The sequence below is a fragment of the Neolamprologus multifasciatus genome, chromosome 20 (assembly GCF_963576455.1).
Source record: "Neolamprologus multifasciatus chromosome 20, fNeoMul1.2, whole genome shotgun sequence".
NCBI lineage: Eukaryota > Metazoa > Chordata > Actinopteri > Cichliformes > Cichlidae > Neolamprologus > Neolamprologus multifasciatus.
The window spans coordinates 31,245,503-31,264,638 of NC_140458.1; the positions used below are offsets into that span (position 1 = coordinate 31,245,503).

A 19,136-nucleotide genomic window follows, 5' to 3' on the forward strand; every position below is an offset into this window, starting at 1 on the left:
CCAGGGAGAATTAGTACAGGGGGAGATGACATAAACAGCTAAGGAACAAAGGACTAAACAGGAATCTCAAAATAAATTAGATGAGCTAAACTAGGGCACAAATGAATACAAAAGATACATGAAACTCAAACACTGGGTCACTCGACCCAGGACCGACAGACAGAGGATATGGATGGAGTAGACATTGATTCTTTTATATTTCATATTAACTTATATTTCACACATTCTGACACAGGAAAGATGTTCTTGGCTGTCTTTGTTTGAAATGTTTGTCTTTTCTTCTGTTTAATAGAAATAAATGGCATCTGAAAAACTGAGGACCAGTGTGCGGAGTGTGTCGGTGGGTGTTCCTGTGCTGTGAACGAAGTTTGTTTAAAACAAAAAGGAAAACCCAAGAAAACAAATGATCTGGAAGAAAAAGAGAGAGACAGAAAGTGATTGCTGAGCTTCAGTTAAGCAATTACGCACAGTGACAAATATTGCTCTAAATAGGCCACTCCCCTAATCTAAATAATCACAATAACATGTAAGTGGATATGGAGGACTAAGGGCCATCACACATATTTATTCAAAATAAAAGTTGTTTGTGTTTCTGTTTTGGGAATGTCAAAATAAATATGCACAACAGCAAGTACACATTAAAAATAATCAAAAAGACAAAGTAACACGTGTCATATGCTTGACTTTGACTTCAGTTTTTGTGTGTAGGAGGGAAATACAATCAGAATTTTTATGTTACTGTCAAGCTAGCTCACTGTTTGAACAAGTGGTCATATGGCACAATCCAGCAGCCTGGGTTTAAGTCTGACCCTGGCCCTTGGCTACATGTCCCCTGCTGCACTATCCAATAAAGGCAAAAGTACCCACCCTCACAAAAAGTTAAAGACGGAAAATCACCCATGTTATGTAAGCTTTTATAAAGTGTTTTGATGCGTTCTCAGTCATCCAGGTAAGAAAATCAGAGGGCTTATATATGGGGCTTATATAAAGTGCATATTGAGGGATGGTCATTCAAGTTCTTAGCTGCCTGTCAATTGAATAAAAAACTAGAACTGTGTGAATTTATACATAAACATGTTCACTGAAGTTTATGTTAATATGTAGCTTCATAATTGCTAGCTGTCTTTTGGTCCTGCTTATACATATTGGTAAAATGTTTAAGATGAGATGGAGATAAAGGTTTTAAACATTTTAATCAGCACACTCCTGCAAACTAAAACATATGAAGGTCTAAATATTTATCCCAGGGGTCCACAAATCAGCAGTTTGGGAATAAAAAATAGATAAATGACTTTAATCCTCCTCTGCTGCAGTGCAGAGGAACAACACTGATGGGAGCGATGAGGGTTTGTAGTTAAATTCCTGCTGTTACAGGACCAGAGAGTGATCCTGTCTGGTAAACATCACTAGGATTTTGGAATTCTGGTTGCTATGACATTACTGCACAACAGCACCATATCTGCAGGAGAGCAGGTCTGATCACAACTCTGAGGACACCTTTGAAGAGGTAAGACCAATCTACTGTTTTTGCTGATCTTTTTCCTTTCAGATTTCCTGTATAATGTTAGGAAATGGCTAAAATTATTTCCCCAGCATTGTTTTTCCAAGTAAACCACTTTTTTATTTAGCTACATTGGAAAAACAGTTATGATGGTATGTCCATCTTTTTGCTGTAATCAGACTCTTTAAATGTATTTTCCTTTAGTTCTGAATAATTTTCATTTGTCATTTTTTTTAGTTTCATGATGTGTCAATAATACACTGAAAGAGTTAAGACTTTACTTTGTGGTACTAAAATGCCAGTATTTTGACTAAACTAGTTGATGCTGCCAATCAGATTTGCATTTTTCAAAATGCATTTTTCAAAATGCATTTTCTGAATGTAATTTGAAACATTTAGAAAGTTATAATATGTGATGCATTACTGTGTTTTATAACAGTTTTGGTAACTAACTTTGATTTGACTCTGTGATTTAATCTTGGATAAAACTAATACCGTGTTATGTTGTCACACCAAATATACCTTCTCCTCAAATCAAGTAAATTTAAAGGGCTAGAATAAGTCTGAAAATATTAACAGTAGTTACAGCTTGAAGACGTTTCCTGATTTATCTTACCTCTATAATGATTTCGATTTCAACTCAAGGCAGAAAGAAGGAGCTGGATCCATTATGTCAGCGGAAACAAGAGGAAAGGACACGAGAGGGGGCAGAGCAAAGGGTGTATCAAACAAAGGTACCAGAAGGAAGAAGGCAAAACCTGTGAGTAGGAAAACACATTACACACTCCTGTTAAAAGGATAGTCTACATTAAAACCAACTTTTCAGGTATGATAGTAGCATAAGACTGGAAACTATTGTGCTGATGAACAAAATCTTTAACATTACTTCAGTTTTCTTGGATGTTACAGCTGGGTATGCCACAGGTTTGGAGTATATGGATACACATATATTGGATTTAATCCAAATACTAATGTGGCAAGATTAATATTATTTAACCAGGATTTTATTATAAAAACCTATTGGATGACTCTTATTGTATGAAACAAAAAATGTCCCATGTATCAAACTGGGATTATCCAGAAATATTAAAGTTTCTTTAATCACCACAACAGTTTCAGTTTGTGCTAAAAATGTTTATAAAAATATGTTTTGAGTGATAAGTTAGTCTTTTAATGGCATCAAATTGCATTAGATAAGACAATGTACCACTGAACACAGGAGGGATTATTGCTGAAAATGGCTCTCCGAACACCTCTGTAGATATTCTATTAAAAATCATTCATGACTTGTGATCAGTGTTAATATTAAACATTTATATGATTATTTTTGATAAATTGCTGTGATTCAGTCTGAAACCAAATTTGAGTCTATTCAGAAAACAGGACATTTCTAATTCACCTCAGACTTTTGAGCTGTAGTCTACATTGTAATGATAGTGTATGGTTATTGATTAGAGCAGATGATATGAGACTATCAGGAGAGACTGTTAAAAGGTTATGAGCTGTCTTGATGCAGAGAAAGTGGAGTTTGTCATCTTCGTGCTGCTGCCAAGATTGAATGATGCTCTGCCTCTGTGGTCAAGTCAGACATAGGCTTTAAGCAACCATGAGCCACTGATAAGCGTGATAGATTAATAAGCATGTATGAAGCGGACTTGTTAAACAGCTGAGATGGGAGAAAGTCAATGAGCACGCAATAAAGTGGACTTGTTAGGGACAGTTTACCATCAGCCTTGATAAAGTTAAATTAGTTTAAAGACAGACTTTAAAGAAAATTCTTATTTGAAACTGGTGATAAAATCCAGGTCAGATACAGTTACATACAAGCATACAGTACACACTACTGCTCAGAGGTTGGAGGTCAGTTAGAAAAGTCCCTGATTTTAATAGAAAATTGGCTTTAATGTAACATCACATGAAGTTTATCAGTAATGTTTCACAGCTTTAATCAAATCATTCATCATCCATAAGCTGTGATGGAAAAATGTCTGCAAGCGTGCAGGAGCCCATTTTTAGAGACAATCACTCCTGTGTTATAATGTTCATTGAGGTTTATCAGGTCAGATGAACAATAAATGATAAGAAATATACTCTTACTAATTATTAGAGTTGAAAAGTACTTTGCTAATCAAAATTAAATGAGGTTAGGCTGGAGCTTGAAACGTTAACATAAAAGGTTCAGTTGGTGATGCATGAAAGAAAATAATTTTCTTCTAAAAATCTTTTGGAGAATTCTGATTGTAAGAAATGAAAAATATTCAAAGAGTGAATCCTGTTCAAAAAGTGAAGGTTTTGTGCAGCTGGGTGTTGCAGCCCCTTTAGAGGAAAATGGAAATTTGGCTTAATGAGGTTAAAAACAAAAGCTGGGATGATCCAGACACATTTATTGTTTCTTTAATCACCACAATAGTTTCAGTTTGTGCTAAAATCTCTTAAAAAGCTGTTTTAGTGATAAGTTAGGCTTTAATGTGTTAAACTTGCATTAGATAAGACAATGTACCACTGAACACAGGAGGGATTATTGCTGAAAATGGCTCTCCGAACACCTCTGTAGATATTCTATTAAAAATCATTCATGACTTGTGATCAGTGTTAATATTAAGTATTTATGTGATTATTTGGATAAATTGCTGTGATTCAGTCTGAAACCTAATTTGAGTCTATTCAGAAAACAGGACATTTCTAATTCACCTCAGACTTTTGAGCTGTAGTCTACATTGTAATGATAGTGTATGGTTATTGATTAGAGCAGATGATATGAGACTATCAGGAGAGACTGTTAAAAAGTTATGAGCTGTCTTGATGCAGAGAAAGTGGAGTTTGTCATCCTCGTGCTGCTGCCAAGATTGAATGATGCTCTGCCTCTGTGGTCAAGTTCAGACATAGGCTTTAAGCAACCATGAGCCACTGATAAGCGTGATAGATTAATAAGCATGTATGAAGCGGACTTGTTAAACAGCTGAGATGGGAGAAAGTCAATGAGCACGCAATAAAGTGGACTTGTTAGGGACAGTTTACCATCAGCCTTGATAAAGTTAAATTAGTTTAAAGACAGACTTTAAAGAAGATTCTTATTTGAAACTGGTGATAAAATCCAGGTCAGATACAGTTACATACAAACATACAGTACACACTACTGCTCAAAGGTCAGAGGTCAGTTAGAAAAGTCCCTGATTTTAATAGAAAATTGGCTTTAATGTAACATCACATGAAGGTTATCAGTAATGTTTCACAGCTTTAATCAAATCATTCATCATCCATAAGTTGTGATGGGAAAATGTCTGCAAGCGTGCAGGAGCCCATTTTTAGAGACAATCACTCCTGTGTTATAATGTTCATTGAGGTTTATCAGGTCAGATGAACAATAAGATAAGATAAGATAAGATAAAACTTTATTAATCCCTCGGGTAGGTTCCTCTGGGAAATTTGTTTTCCAAAAAGCACAGCACCGACAGAAGTTACAGAGTCAAGAATATTATATATATATATATATATATATATATATATATATATATATATACACACACACACACACACATATATAAATACAAAGACATATATAGATAAAATATACAAAGGGGATAAATAGAATAAATAGGAATAAAAATAAAAATAAAAATACAAGTGAATAAAAATACAAGTGAATTGCACATTTCAATAGATGATAAGAAATATACTCTTACTAATTATTAGAGTTGAAAAGTACTTTGCTGAGCAAAATTAAATGAGGATAGGCTGGAGCTTGAAACGTTAACATTAAAGGCTCAGTTGGTGATGCATGAAAGAAATTAATTTCTTCTAAAAATCTTGTGGAAAATTCTGATTGTAAGAAATGAAAAATATTCAAAGAGTGAATCCTGTTCAAAAAGTGAAGGTTTTGTGCAGCTGGGTGTTGCAGCCCCTTTAGAGGAAAATGGAAACTTGGTTTAATGAGGTTAAAAACTAAAGCTGGGATGATCCAGACACATTTACTGTTTCTTTAATCACCACAATAGTTTCAGTTTGTGCGAAAATCTCTTAAAAAGCTGTTTTGAGTGATAAGTTAGGTAGAAATGTGTATTTATTTCTTATATTGGTTTTATTCTGATTTTAGTGTTTATTTGTGAGTGTAGTTTTTATTTGCATGTTTTTAGTGTGTTATTTTACATTGTTTTAATCCACTGTGGATTTGCTGGGCATGGGAGTAATTAGCTGATAGTGATCCACTGCTGAGGCATGGGTGTGTCCAGAGGTGTCCTATCAGCTGTTTATAGGACTTATGAAAAGGAAGCAAGCCTAGCAGTGGAAGCAGAGAGGCCCCAGATGGGAAGAGGAACGCAGGAAGGCCAAGTCGAAAAGAAGGATCCGCTGCGTGATCGTGGGGGTGCGTCGCATCCCCCACGATCACGCAGCGGAGACTGGAGACTGACCGGTCAGTGTGATGTGGCGACCCAGTCCCGACAGCAGGAATGGCGACAGTATGAGACAACGCGTGTGATTGACAGCAGGGTAGATGTATACCACTGCCTGCATTTGTCAGTAGTGTCTCACTGTTGTTCACTGGGTGCAGCCGTGTTGGGAGAGAGTCTCCATGGCTGTAAGCCAGGGCAGCTTCCGGGATGATGGTTCTGGCTCCTATTTGTTTTTACTTACAGGGCGATGACGTGAGTTTCCTTTCATTTTCTTACCCCACCCCCAACCAGTCGAGGCAGACGGCCTCCCCTTCCTGAGCCTAGTTCTGCCGAAAATGGAGTTCTTCCTTCCCACTGTTGCCAAGTGCTTTGTCATAGGGGATCATTTGATTGTTGGGGCTTTCTCTGTATTATTGCACAACCAATCTTACCATATATTGCAAGTTTATATGTTGTGAATTGGCTTAATGTAAATCAAATTGAACCGCATTCAATTAAAACTGAATATAACTTGTAATCAAATCTATTCAAATGTAAAGTCATCTCACTCAATTTGGACAACTAGCACTGAAAAATACACCGACATCCTCTGTTTCCCAATTAGCAGACCAGAGGTTGCTGTTTTATTCATGACTCAATACTTGAATGGTTTTATCCTGTTTATAAATAAACAAAAATGACGTTGCTTCATTGTATGATTAATTCTTTGTCTGTGTCAGTACTTGATACATACACATGTATACAATAATTCTAGTTGCCATAGTCTCCGGAGATCCTATGGTCCGTTATCTCACACTTTTCTTCACTGTTTACCTCATTCTGCCCAATAAAATGTACAATTTTTTGTAAACAATGACTTGTTTTATGCCATTAAAAAAAAAAAAAAAAAAAAACTATCGCCATATGAGGACGTACTTTAAAAGAAAAAAAAAATTACATAATGAAGTAACAACTTCCTTGGAATTATCACCACTTTGCATTATACAAATCAAGTAAACAAACAGAGGGCTATTTATCATATAATTAACTTTTGGGTATGTGGGATAAAAGGATAGGAGCTTCAAATGTTGTTATTATTCTAGAGTCTTTACCTTACAGTGTGTGATTTGGTGCTACATACATAAACTTGAAGTGAATTAATCCACCTGTTCACAGGAGATCACAGGAAGATGACACCAAACATGAGAAGATCTTATTGTGCGCCACAGTAAAAGGGTGGTTTCTTGGGACTAAAGCACATAATAAACTACAGCAGAAGCTCCCATAAAGCAGGAAATAAGCAGGCAGCACTTCATCTGCTAATGCACGTTTTGCACTTTTATTGTTGCCTCATTCACTAACAGTTCAATGGTGCAAGATTACCATACACAGAATTAGGATATCTGCATGACACATCTATGCTATACAGCGAATGGATTATAATTATTACAAATACAGTAAACATATTTACATTTTAGTTCAAGCTCCATACAACACAGATATTTACAAAGTAAGTATGAAAATGAAACCGGTCTGACAAATAATGTACAGCGTTAATGATGTTTTTGTTTTGTTTTTCCTTTTCTTTTGGTGAACAAATCTGAAAGGGGGCGGGGTTAACTGATATTAATTGTCAGAGGGGGAAAATATCATGGCTAGCTTTGTTTGAAAGGCATCAACGGAAAAACAAACACACACACACACACAGAAAAAAGTGATGAGGTGAAGAAAGACACAATAAGTGTGCTGTCGTTTTAGATGTCACAAGCTACTTTGTATAGTCCTATATCCCTGATATTAGAAAAAATAAAAATGAGTTAAAATACACCTTTATTTTGATAGAGTTCAGATGGATGCCTAGTATGACTAATGAGTAGATATCCTCAAAAAAAGAAACCCCAAAAAACCCAACAGACTTCTAATTCACTCAAACCGCTTTCTAATAAAGAGGAAGCACTAATGTAACTCACCTCCTCAGTCGAGGTGCAGGGGGTTACATTTTAGGTCTCCTTTCCCCCCCCTCTCTTACATTCAAACCCTCTCCCAGTTCACACTAGAACAGGCCGCCACACCATCATTTGGTTTAATATGAGTGGAACAACTAAACCGCACAGACTTTATTCGATCAGTTAGTTGAACCTTTTATTAATATGTGCAAAGAGCTGCAAACTAATATATATACATTGCAAACAATAAATACACAATCCAAAATAAAAACACCTCTGCAAATGAAGTGAAAACGTTTGCTCTGGCAGCGCTTCGCGTCAACATGTATATGAGGTACATTGCGCTTTCGAGATTTAATCTGTGCATAGGTGCATCTTTGATGTGCAGCTCACAATTTCCACAATCCAGCACGCTTCTGTTTCTCTGACCGTCAGGCTGGCTGACCCGAGGTCACGTCAGTTGGTACCTCTCCTTCCACGCATTTCATACGACACAGCAGGCAGACTGCTGGTTGGTTGACCAGAGTTTTTTTATGCCTGTCTGCATTAACACATCTCGAGAGGCGTAGGCGCCAAAAAGTGAATCCGGAGCCGAATGTAGCAGCTGCAGCACGGCACACAGAGCAAATATTTTCATAGGGTAGTATCAGAAATAAGACCTTTGAATATGTAGTCCCTTTAACTTCTTTCCTTCTATTAAACCCTTTGAGAAACAGCTATCCAGTGTACTCCTGATATGTGCTCTTATCATTTGTTCCTGATGATCAAATACAATCCTGGACTCAACATATGTGGCTGTGTCTCTGTCCTTGCTATAGATATGTGTTAATGTGCAAAGTAAGGTTAAAAAAAATTAAGAAATAAATGCCCTCTGTTACATTTCATAAAAACCTTCATTGTGGAATGATTAAAAGCGTAAGAAAAGAAAATAACAATGTTTAAATAAAAATAAAAAATGAACACAATGAGAGTTAGATGAGGTTTTGATTCAAGAATAAGAAGAGAAAAATGAACACATGGTTCCCTGTGGTGCTGCTGAACACGAGTACTTCACTTCAGTGATTTCAGCCGACACTGGTGTGACAGCGAGGGGAGTCATGGGACTACACGGGCCATTTAAAAGCAGCTTTGCTGGCGTCAAAGCAAAAAAACTAAAGAAACATTGCACCTTCATTCTTTTTCCTTACTTCCTCCTAAACTTTCCACCGTGTTTTCTTTGCGTCTTTATAACAAGAGTGTAAAGTTAATAGCAGTAAATGTCAAGGCTTTCTGATTCTCAGTGAGATAGAGCGAGCTAGAGGAGCAGAGAGGGATGTGTTAAATGAGGGTTAACAAACACACTGATCCCAGAACAGACCACATGTACAAATCAAGTTCTCCCTCTAGTTCGTTTTCATCCTCCTAGTCCTCCTTCTCGTCTCCTTGTAACCCTGTTTTTATTTCTTGGGATGAAAAAGCAAAAAGGGGCCTGAATCTACTCCTGCAGGAACAATCGGTCTTTTTTTTTTTTTAAACTGCTGAGATATGAAGCGATCCTCGCTTGTTTGTCTCTAGTTAGTCTGCAGTTTTTATGTTAACACAAATGCATGAGTATTTTACTGACTCACTAACTGACACTGGCACTATCGGGGGTTAGAGGCGGCGTATGTACACAGATCGAAGAGGATCTAAGTATGACGTGGATGACAGTGGAAATCCGGCGTGGCCCTCCTGTCAAAGTTCATTCCCACTTTGAGTTTTTGTTTCAGAGACGGTTCAGCCTGATGCAAATCTCACTGCGAGAAGAAAAATACCCTATAAATCTATTAGCAGCTATAGTTTAGGTAGCAGAGCGTCAACTAACACGTCACTTGGAGAGATCTGTAGATTTTTCCATCATGGTTTCAAATGTAAGCTGGCTGATTTGGTTCATTTTTGTTTTTTGTTTTAAACTGAGCAAACCTGGTCTTCTCCTGAGGACTGCTGCAGGTATCATGCAAGCATTTTAATTTAATAAAAAACCAACAACAAAAAAACCCCAAAATAGAATGAAACTCATTTTCAGGAGACAAATAACACTGATAGAGACATTTTTTTTGTACAGATGATTGGCAAACGGAAAGTTTCTAAAGAGTCGTGCACACACAAGTAGACTACTACAACATGCTACTTAGTTAGGGGAGTTTGGGAATGACAACGAAGCGGAACAAAATTAGACCCGAACATTGTCATCGAAACAAAAACACAAAAAGCTGAGGGGAGGGGATAGAGAGGAGGAAAGCTAAGTTGGCAGCGGGGTTGCTGGAGGGAAGCGGGGAGGCAAAAGTTCTGTGGAACTTAAACGTTTTAGTCGCATGAAAAGAGACTTAAGCCACAAGTCTACTTACAAGAGAAAACCGTCAAGAATCACAATGATTAATAAGTTTTAACACTTGGTATTTTCGGTATTTTCAAAGGCTTTTCAGAAAGGATGGAAGCGGTGGTTTTCCCGCTCCGCCCGCTCAGTTCTTCGTCAGGCCGCTGCGCCGCCTCGCCAGCTTAGATCTGCGGGGAGAGTTTTCCGTTGTGAGGAGGAGGGAATGTTTTTGAAGGGTGCAGAAGCTGCACGTTTGACTGTGGTGTGAGAGGAGTGTGTGTGTCTGTGTGTGTGTGTGTGTACCTTATCGTTCCTGCTAGCAGAGGATTAAAAGCGTACAGCCAGTCGTTCATGTCTTTCTCATTGTTGGCCTGCAGGAGGATGCCTCGATGTTTTGTGCACACTGCAAATGTGTTGGGCGTCTGAAAAGAAAACATCACATTATATTCATGTTCATTCAAATGATAAATCCCAGTGCATTTGCCATTTCAGCAATCAATGTGTCCAAAACTGAACAACGTGCACCAAAATAATTGGAATAAATTCTCATTAAAGAAAAGCGCGTTACATCCAGCCTTACCTTAAGCATGGCCTGCTGGTCTTCGCTGTATTCCACCTGTGCTGTGGAGAGGTTGAGGACGCCTCGCTCCACGGGGTCCTTGTCGCTGTTGTAGATGAAGACGTAGGGCCGGCGAACAACCACAAAATGCTTCACCCATGAGTTAGAGCGAGGCTCCATGAAGCTTAGAAAACCCTTCTTAGACACAACAGATCTGAAAAGAAGAGATTTTATTCATTTATTTATTTTTTAAGAGAGCGCTTGTTTTCTGAGGAAGAAGCAGAGTTGGTTTGTTTCCAGCTGAAATCATCCAGGTTCAGGAATTTGAATCGATCCACATCATTTCTGCTTGAATTAGAGAACATGAGTATCGACTTACATTTGGTCTGTGAGACACATCTCATAGTGACAATATTTAGGTTAACATGGCATTACTCACCCTGGTCGCATTTCTTCAATATCAGGCACCAAGTTGAGGAACTCGTTCTTTGCAGCCCGCGCAAGGTAGGAGGTCTCCAGAGTGGGAACCATCGGGAAGTTTTCATAGTCTGAGCAGGAGGGACTGGAGGCACGTGAGCTGTTCTCAGGGGTCCTTTAACACAAATCACAACAAGTTAGAATCAAATAGATCACCTGTCAATAACCATTTGCAGATCGAGGTCAATGTTCCTAAAAATGTTTACTTCTGGTCCATGGAGCCACAGCGGGAGTCCGACAGAGAGGGGCAGGTAGAGGAAGGGGTGAGGGTGGCACTGCTGAAGCTCGTCACGGATGGATCACGTCCGATCGGTGAGATGTCAGAAAGCTGAAGTGAAACAACAGCAGGATGAGGTAGACGTTAAACTCAATGATGTGACACAAAAAGGGAATTTTTTTAACTTCTTTGTATTATTTCTCACCTTGCAGTCACTGATGCTGTTCACCAGTTGGTTGTATTCACTATTGAAGGTGTGTGTCAGAAGGCGCAGGCACTACAACACAACAGGAACAAGACCGATCAGCTCTGAGCAGAGAAGGAAGAAGGCAGCAACGAGAATGCCCACTAAGCCGACGTTTTTCCTCACCTTGGTGGCCAGCTCCTTCTCACGATCCACCAGGCTCTCGATGTCGGCGGAATCGTAGCCGCTGCTCTCGCTCGGCGTGATGGCGCTTTCAAAGGTGGTGCTGGAGATCTGAGAGGAGATGGAGGTGGACGTGGACAGGGTGCCGGAGCTCATGCTGGGGGACAGAGACTCGCTCAGGGACTTGGTGGTGGGAGCTGTTCCCACGGGAGCCGCCTCTCCCAGCTTCTCTCTCAGCGCCAGAAGGTGACGGGTCTTTTCCACCTGGATGAAAGATGGGGGCGAATGTGAGGTGGGGAGAAGAGGGGAGGGTTCGTTTTTTCCCTCTACGATATTAAACAGATTTATTTCTTTATACATCTTTTAAGGCCCCACCTCCTGCAGCTGCTCCATCTTCTCTAGCTCCCACTGGTGCTCTAGGATGAGGCTATCTCCTCTGGGCCTCCAGCCGGCCAGGTTCTCCTCTCCACGCACGTAAGCCACTGATGTGTCCAGGACCTTCCTCCTCCTCCTCTGCATCCCTGCTCAGGACATGAGCCCTCATTAGGATGAAGCTCTCCACAGAATTATGATAAAACAGCTGCTGTTCATTAAACATGTTTCATGTCCGCTCACCTGGGCTTCCAGTGTCAGACATCTTACACAAGCTCAGCTCGTAGATCCCAGTCACTCGGTTGCTATAATGAAGCAGAAGTTATTAACAAGGAAACTTTGGAACAGGGCAGATATCTCTGATTGTGAAATCGAGATGGCCACAGTGCAGCAGCCCAGATTTACCAGTCAGGAGTTTTGGAATATCCAGTCCCAAAGAGGTTCTTGAGAGAACGGGGTGGGGAAATCTTGGCGTCTCGGGAGTAAAAGACCATGCAGATGTCTTTGGTGATAATGGCAGGCTGGATGCAATGGTCCAGCTGTAGAGAGGAGATAAAGGGTGTGTTGTTAGACACGATGACATCGAGAAACTTAAAAACACGTACAAACAGGTGCAACACACTGGAGCAGCAGCTGACCTCCAGATACGCAGATAAGGTCATGTAGATCTTCTCTCCATAGGGAGTGACGCGGTTGAGCAGGAGGGAGTTGTGCAGGGAGCTGTCCCACACTGCCTCAAAGCGATAGAAAGTCCTGAAAAAGACAGACAGAGGAAAAGTTAGCTTGACAGCATTATTTTTTATGAATTCCTACTTGGTGCTAACACTACAGGGTCTCTGTGTACAGCAGGGTGTCATGTTAAAAAAACGTGAGCACAGTTCTGACATATCGGGAAGTGAACGCAGTGACTGAAGCAGTGTTCACATTCATCCTTTAATAACGATAAAACGTGAGGAATCGCACTGAGGTGAGACCTTGACAACATAAATCAGGAGCCACAGAGTGTCAAGTGTCAGCCGACACCAATCGGGACAATGATAAGAAAGAAATTCATTTACAGACACGTGAAAAAGCAGTTTAAGGTTCTAGATCTGGATTATTACACCACATCATTATTTATTTAAAACCAAGCCAAAATGCACAAATGACTATAACCAGGTACATCCTGTGATTCAGCAGCTGATGGAACCAACTTTAACAGCAAAAACTTGAGGTAATCATTTTTTATTAGTGTCTCACAGCAGTGTGGACGGATTTCTGACCCACTTGTCTTTACAATGTTGCTTCGGTTCATTGAAGTTTGCAGAAATGTATTAATGCACAGCTTTCTTAACGTCCCGCCACAGCATGTCAATCATATTAAAGTCTGGACTCTGAGCCACTGCAGCACCATTCTGTTGTAGCTTTGCTGCTGCGCTCTGGAGTCACTGACCCAACGATGATCTCATTTGACTCTAGAATACTTCATGGCTCACTCAGTGACCTGGACACTTTGCAGGTTCTTTGGCAGCAAAAAAAGTGGTTTTGCACTCATACCAGTGCAAAACCACTGGTACGAGGTGTTTGTGCTGATATGCTGTGTTTGGTTTTCACCAATCTTGAAGCTGTGCATTAGGGCTTAGGTTTTCAACTCTGCAAACTGAACCCATGCTGCCATGTTGTATTTAGAGAGAAAAGGGTTTCTCCTGGAAGCCTTTCCAAACATATTTGTTGAGCTTTTTTCTAATTGCACTGCCATGAACTCCAACATTAAGCATGCCAACTGTGGCCTGTAGAGCCTCAAATATCTCTGGTGAATATTTTGGGACGTCCACTCCTGGGATGATTGGAAACAGTCTTTGATTTTTTTTAAACTTGTGAATAATCTTTCTTGCTGTAAAATGATCGACTTCAAAGCCTTCCCAGATTCATGGGTATCAACAATTGCTTCTCTCCTCCTCATTATGTCACCACTCTCCTGAATACGCCAGCAAACTGACAGTCGTGGTTACTGATGATCTAGTGCATTTAATTAGCACCTGGCTAATACTGACCCTCTTAAATAATTATGCAAGTAGGCTTGGATGTACTCACCACATCTGAATTTAGGCTCAGTGTTTGTTAAATAAATAATGACGTGGTATAATGTGTTATGTATTGTTGTTCATGTGAGGTTTACCTCATATTAAGACCTGATTGTTTTTAAATTATGTCCTGATACATAAAACCTGAGAGCTCACATAACTGCATATGCTCAGAACATACAGCACACGTGGATACAAATGACTGCCTTGCAGCAGCAATCTTAAGACCATCACTATGAGCTCTATACAAGGTTACACTGTTCCTGTTATTGACAGCAGGGGGCAATATCAGCCACAGACTGAGAGCCAGATATGCTCTGCTGGTGCCTCATTGGCCTCATTGTTACTGAGGTAAGACTCTATAGTGAGAAACAGCTGAGGGGGAAAACATTGATCTGGAAACGTCTGAGTGTTACAGAGGATATACATAGCACCGTGGTTTAGTGTCACACAATCACAAACAAATACAGAAAAGTACTAAAAGCGGTGTTGCCTCCAAAGACTGCTTTTACTGGTTTGGAGCTTATGAGGCTTAATATCGACAGGCATGAATGAAGACAGATCTTATGCGACACACAAGCACACACAAACTGTGGAGAGCTTATTTCTACGAGTCTATGGGACTAATGAGAAGCATAAAGGTCTTTCAGTGAAGGAGCCTTATGTTCTCTGGTGGCTGGTACCTATCAATATCCTTATCAATAGAAAGCCTGAGCACAATCATGAGTCCAGCCGCGGCAGGAGGAAGAAAGAGAGCGCACAGAAAAAAAAAAGAGAGAGAAGCACAGTCAGGCAACAGAGACAATGAAGCAAAGTAACAGCAGCGAAAATGGAAAAGGTCGTGCAATGACTCCAATGTGGCTTCAGAGAATATACAGACAAGGATACATGCATAGTTTTAACTGATAAGGTTACTACAGAGCATCAACGAATGATTTTTTTACATGGCAGGAACTCAATCATGACAAAAGAACACAGTGTAACAATGTAACACATTGGCTTTTTTTAAGAAAAATAAATGTGTTTCATGATAATAACCGAAGAGAACACAAGCAAGAAGGCAACAAGAAACCTTCAAAGATCTGTGAATGGAAACATTTTACACCTTCAAATGTTGTGACTAGTGTGTTCTCACTCAAACTGACTCAGTGTGGGAGTTTCACCTACCTGTTGTTGTTGTGGGATGACTTGATGTTCTTGGCAGAAATTATGTTAAGGGACAGGACAGCATCGGCTGCGCTATCATCCACTTCAGCCTTGTTCCTGATGCGACCTGGTGAGGCAGATCCACACAACAGTTATAAGAACTTCTTGTGTTGGAATAGCTCTCAATAGAGAGGCTCAGCCAGCAGGCAGTTTGTCCACTAACAGCTGTTTTATCACAGCATCCAGTACCAACACAATCATCCACACTCAAGAGCCTGTTGGCTTCAGAGTCAGCAGCTGAATGTCTAAAATATGAAATGTAATTATTTGGTCCATCAGCTACAGCTACAGCATGAACTGCTTAAAGTGAGAAGCAGCCTAAAGCCAGACAGATTCATCTTTCCAGACTGAAAATATCTCAGAGAGAACCGAGTGGTGTGTTTTCAGTGTGATCTCACAAAGTCAAATCTCTTTAATGATGTTCTGTCCTGTCTTCGTCTATCAAAAGCACACAAACACTATAAAACATTGTTTCTGTGCTTTGGGTTTTTTGTTTTCTACAGAGGTATAGCACTAGATCCTAAAGGTAGGCTGCTCACCTACAACCAGCTCACGGACATCTTTCCAATGGAGCTCGCTGCCCTTCTCGTGGATGAGGGTCACTGTGATCCTCCGCTGGATCCCCTGCAGCAAACATAACAGGAGCTCAAGATCACAGTGAGCACAGCTAGAGCAACATTACACTTTAAAAGAAGATATTCAACTGTGTACAAAGGAAGCAGTTACCAATGTGTGAGTAATAAGAAAAGAACATGTGGATCAATCCTGTACCTGGTGCAGCAGGTAGGTACCATGGCAGGGCAGGCCTCCACTGTGATCCACGATGGCTGGGATGTACCTGTGCATGGAGGCAGGAAGGTCACACAACATCCCAACTTATAATATTCTTTGTGGAGATAATTTTTATTGTTTCTTTAAAGCTTGTGTGGGAATATAACACTCCAAGTGGATACTCACTCTCCAGTGGGCTCCAGCTCGCTGATCTCAAACCAGACCAGCAGGTCGTACTTGCTGACACACTGACCCAGGTTGGATTTGGTGATGGTGTTCAACTTGGTGGCTGGAACTGGCACACACAGACAGAAGCTCAATGTTATCAAGAGGGAATTTGTCTGAATTTCAGAGAAGATGAATAAGAGTCAGGAGTATTTACTACATGCTTTGGGTGACTAAATGGAGGATGGATAGGTGATGTGAAAACACTGCTGACTCTTTATACTGAGCCAGTAATCACAGAGGATAGATACTGGAAGCATACTGAAATGTTAGGAGGAAGTAAATCACAGATTACAACACCCTGCTGTCTCACACATCGGGATTACGGTCCTGTTGAAACGGCTAATCGCTAAAGCTCACAATTGCATTCGTCTATGCTCAATATGATCAAAAGGAATGTTATTACACTTGAAAACTGCTGTATTTACGCCTTATATACGTGAATGATATGTCATTGACCCTGAAGTTGTCTCCTCAGGACAGTTTCTAAGCAACAGGAGGACATTGTGACCGAACTAACCGCACCTGCAGCAAGGTGCAGCACTCATATCAACAGCAGAGCTTTACCGTGCTACCGCCTGCAGCCACAGAGCACTATAAGAGCACAGCACTACTCTAATCACTACAGCACCAGCATCAAATGTCTGGCTCTTTAGCTACAACAGAGTCCACTGTACCAACCATGATGCTTGGGGACAATTAGCACAGGGTCACTGGCCACTGGGAGGAAGGGGAAGTGAGAGAGCTGGTCAGCCTCGTCCTCCAGACTGGCCAGAGCAGAGGACGCCAGGGAGTTGGCTTGCTCGGACAGCGTGTCCAGCACTTTGCCGTTCACATAGCCGCTCACGAGGTAGCGGATCAACTCTATCTTACGGGTATGGTCTGGATGTGCAGTATTGATGAACAGTGAGAGAGATTGAAGGGTAAAAGAAGAGGAAGGAGGACAGAGTTGGGTAAGAGGATTATATAAATTGTGAGGGAATGATTGAATAAGAGACAAAAAAAAAAATCCAAAGGAGGCGAGAAATGACAAGGAAAAAAAGTGGAAGGACACATGAGGCATGCTTATGTAAGAAAAAAATCAACATAAAATTATTGATGGCAAAGAACACATTGATGTGGAAACACTCACCTGGTTTGGACAGAGGCATGGGAATAGGATAGTACTTCCTGGATGGTGTTGGAGGACTGTTGACATAATAAAAATACCTTTTATTTACATATGCATATAAAATTAGGTGATTAGAATGCAATCGTTTACCCACTTCTAACAAAATCTTCTGCATTAAATATGAATTATCACTGCATGACTGGATCTGCTGTTTGACCCCCACCAACCTGATCAGGTCCTGGCCATGGAGGTGCAGCGGGTGCTGCTGGTAGTGGCCGAACACTTCAAACACGACGGGCTTGCTCTTGATGTACTCAATAAAAGACTCTGTAACTTCGACAGAAATCTGCTCCAACAGATAAAAAAAAAAGAAAAAGGGTTTGACAAAGTGAGTTGGAATAAAATCGTTGAAGCACAGTTAGTGTGTGTAGGTGCAGATGTGTGTGTGCGCTCACATTCTGGACGTGGTAAAAGCCCAGAGGAGCTCCTTTGCCAGTGTTTTTCAGAGGCTCGGTGGAAAAAGCCTCATCGTGACGGTGCAAGAAACTGAGGGAAGAAACATAAATGAATGTCAGCAGGTTGCATTTCTTTTTACTCGAGATAACGACAGACAGTTAAAAGTCACCTCCAGGATTTAGCTCGAATTTTGAATCCTCGTTCTGAGTATATATTTAGAGATAAAGCTGAAACGCTGAACTAAAATCAAACGACTTTTAAACCAAAACAGTTTGGTGTAAATTTACAGCAATAACACCATACTTTAGTTAAAAAGCTGATTTTATAGCACTGCATTTTCCACTTAACCAGTCTGCTTCAAACAAATATGAACTACTGTGCTAAAGTCTTCCCTTGTTTAGTTTTTTTCCCCAATAAAATGGGAAATGGGTGCAGCAGTTTATTGAAACGTGCAAACATAGATGGAAATTTGGAAACAGAGTTTGTACAATTCTAATGTTCTTTAAAGTCAGTGTTTGGCATGACCACCTTTATTCTTTGACACAGCCTGAACTCTTAGGCAAGCATTCTTGTCATTTCTTTAAGTAGTTTTCCAGACTTCTTAAAGGACATTCAAAACTCTTCGTTGGATGTTGCCTTTAGATGATCCCACACTGCGTCATTAAGGTTCTGGGCTCCGTTGAGGCCAATCCATGACTGATAATGCTCCTTTGTGTGTTTTTGCGGTGGATCGAAATCTAATGGTACTTTTTTGCATTCTTAATTTAATCAGTGTTGACAAGATCTCCCACACCACTGCCTCAAAGTCCATTTTAAAGTTGGTGTTTTTCTCATGTACCTCAAGTACAATGACTGGACTGAAAATGAGTGGAAAAAACTTGACATTTGAAAGACATTTAGAAACTCTTTAGAAGTGTAAAAGAAAGCCGACTCAACTACTGTATTCTCAGGATCGTGCACTCACTTGAATTGGCAGAAGATGTCAGCATACTCAGGCGGGATGCCACTGGCCTGGAGCACAGTGACACGGAAGGTAAAGACGCTGCCCACCTCCAAGTGGCTTGCCAGATCATCACCATGACTTAGTTTGGTTTCTCCAATGTTACCCAGCTTGAGGTCTAAAGAAAGCCACAGTGAAAGGTTAGCAGGCTTGTTGGATG

The 19,136-nt window shown here is 40.3% G+C and overlaps 1 protein-coding gene and 1 long non-coding RNA gene across 30 annotated transcripts in view; one reads left to right on the top strand and one right to left on the bottom strand.

The window, feature by feature from the left end:
• Window positions 1-985: 985 nt before the first annotated feature.
• On the top strand, window positions 986-7,767 carry LOC146495268 (uncharacterized). The gene is made up of 2 exons (XR_014871657.1): window positions 986-1,507; window positions 2,147-7,767. It is a non-coding gene; the product is annotated as an uncharacterized LOC146495268 (long non-coding RNA).
• The window catches only part of kif1b (kinesin family member 1B), a 60,986-nt gene continuing 49,038 nt past the window's right edge, over window positions 7,189-19,136 (bottom strand). For 20 of the 29 annotated variants that reach the window (XM_085146821.1, XM_085146823.1, XM_085146819.1 and 17 more), the window contains 21 exons: window positions 18,941-19,094; window positions 17,976-18,066; window positions 17,748-17,866; window positions 17,542-17,597; window positions 17,091-17,291; window positions 16,371-16,479; window positions 16,185-16,251; window positions 15,953-16,037; window positions 15,375-15,480; window positions 14,891-14,917; window positions 12,783-12,897; window positions 12,550-12,683; window positions 12,388-12,449; window positions 12,148-12,293; window positions 11,776-12,036; window positions 11,611-11,682; window positions 11,395-11,516; window positions 11,151-11,303; window positions 10,733-10,925; window positions 10,456-10,574; window positions 7,189-10,340 (listed from right to left, as the gene is read on the bottom strand). In XM_085146821.1, the coding sequence (XP_085002947.1) occupies window positions 10,298-10,340; window positions 10,456-10,574; window positions 10,733-10,925; window positions 11,151-11,303; window positions 11,395-11,516; window positions 11,611-11,682; window positions 11,776-12,036; window positions 12,148-12,293; window positions 12,388-12,449; window positions 12,550-12,683; window positions 12,783-12,897; window positions 14,891-14,917; window positions 15,375-15,480; window positions 15,953-16,037; window positions 16,185-16,251; window positions 16,371-16,479; window positions 17,091-17,291; window positions 17,542-17,597; window positions 17,748-17,866; window positions 17,976-18,066; window positions 18,941-19,094 (2,435 nt within the window). In that variant the 3' untranslated portion in view covers window positions 7,189-10,297. The remainder of the gene's footprint in view (window positions 10,341-10,455; window positions 10,575-10,732; window positions 10,926-11,150; window positions 11,304-11,394; window positions 11,517-11,610; window positions 11,683-11,775; window positions 12,037-12,147; window positions 12,294-12,387; window positions 12,450-12,549; window positions 12,684-12,782; window positions 12,898-14,890; window positions 14,918-15,374; window positions 15,481-15,952; window positions 16,038-16,184; window positions 16,252-16,370; window positions 16,480-17,090; window positions 17,292-17,541; window positions 17,598-17,747; window positions 17,867-17,975; window positions 18,067-18,940; window positions 19,095-19,136) is intronic. The other 9 variants (XM_085146837.1, XM_085146842.1, XM_085146844.1 and 6 more) reach the window with 3 other exon arrangements.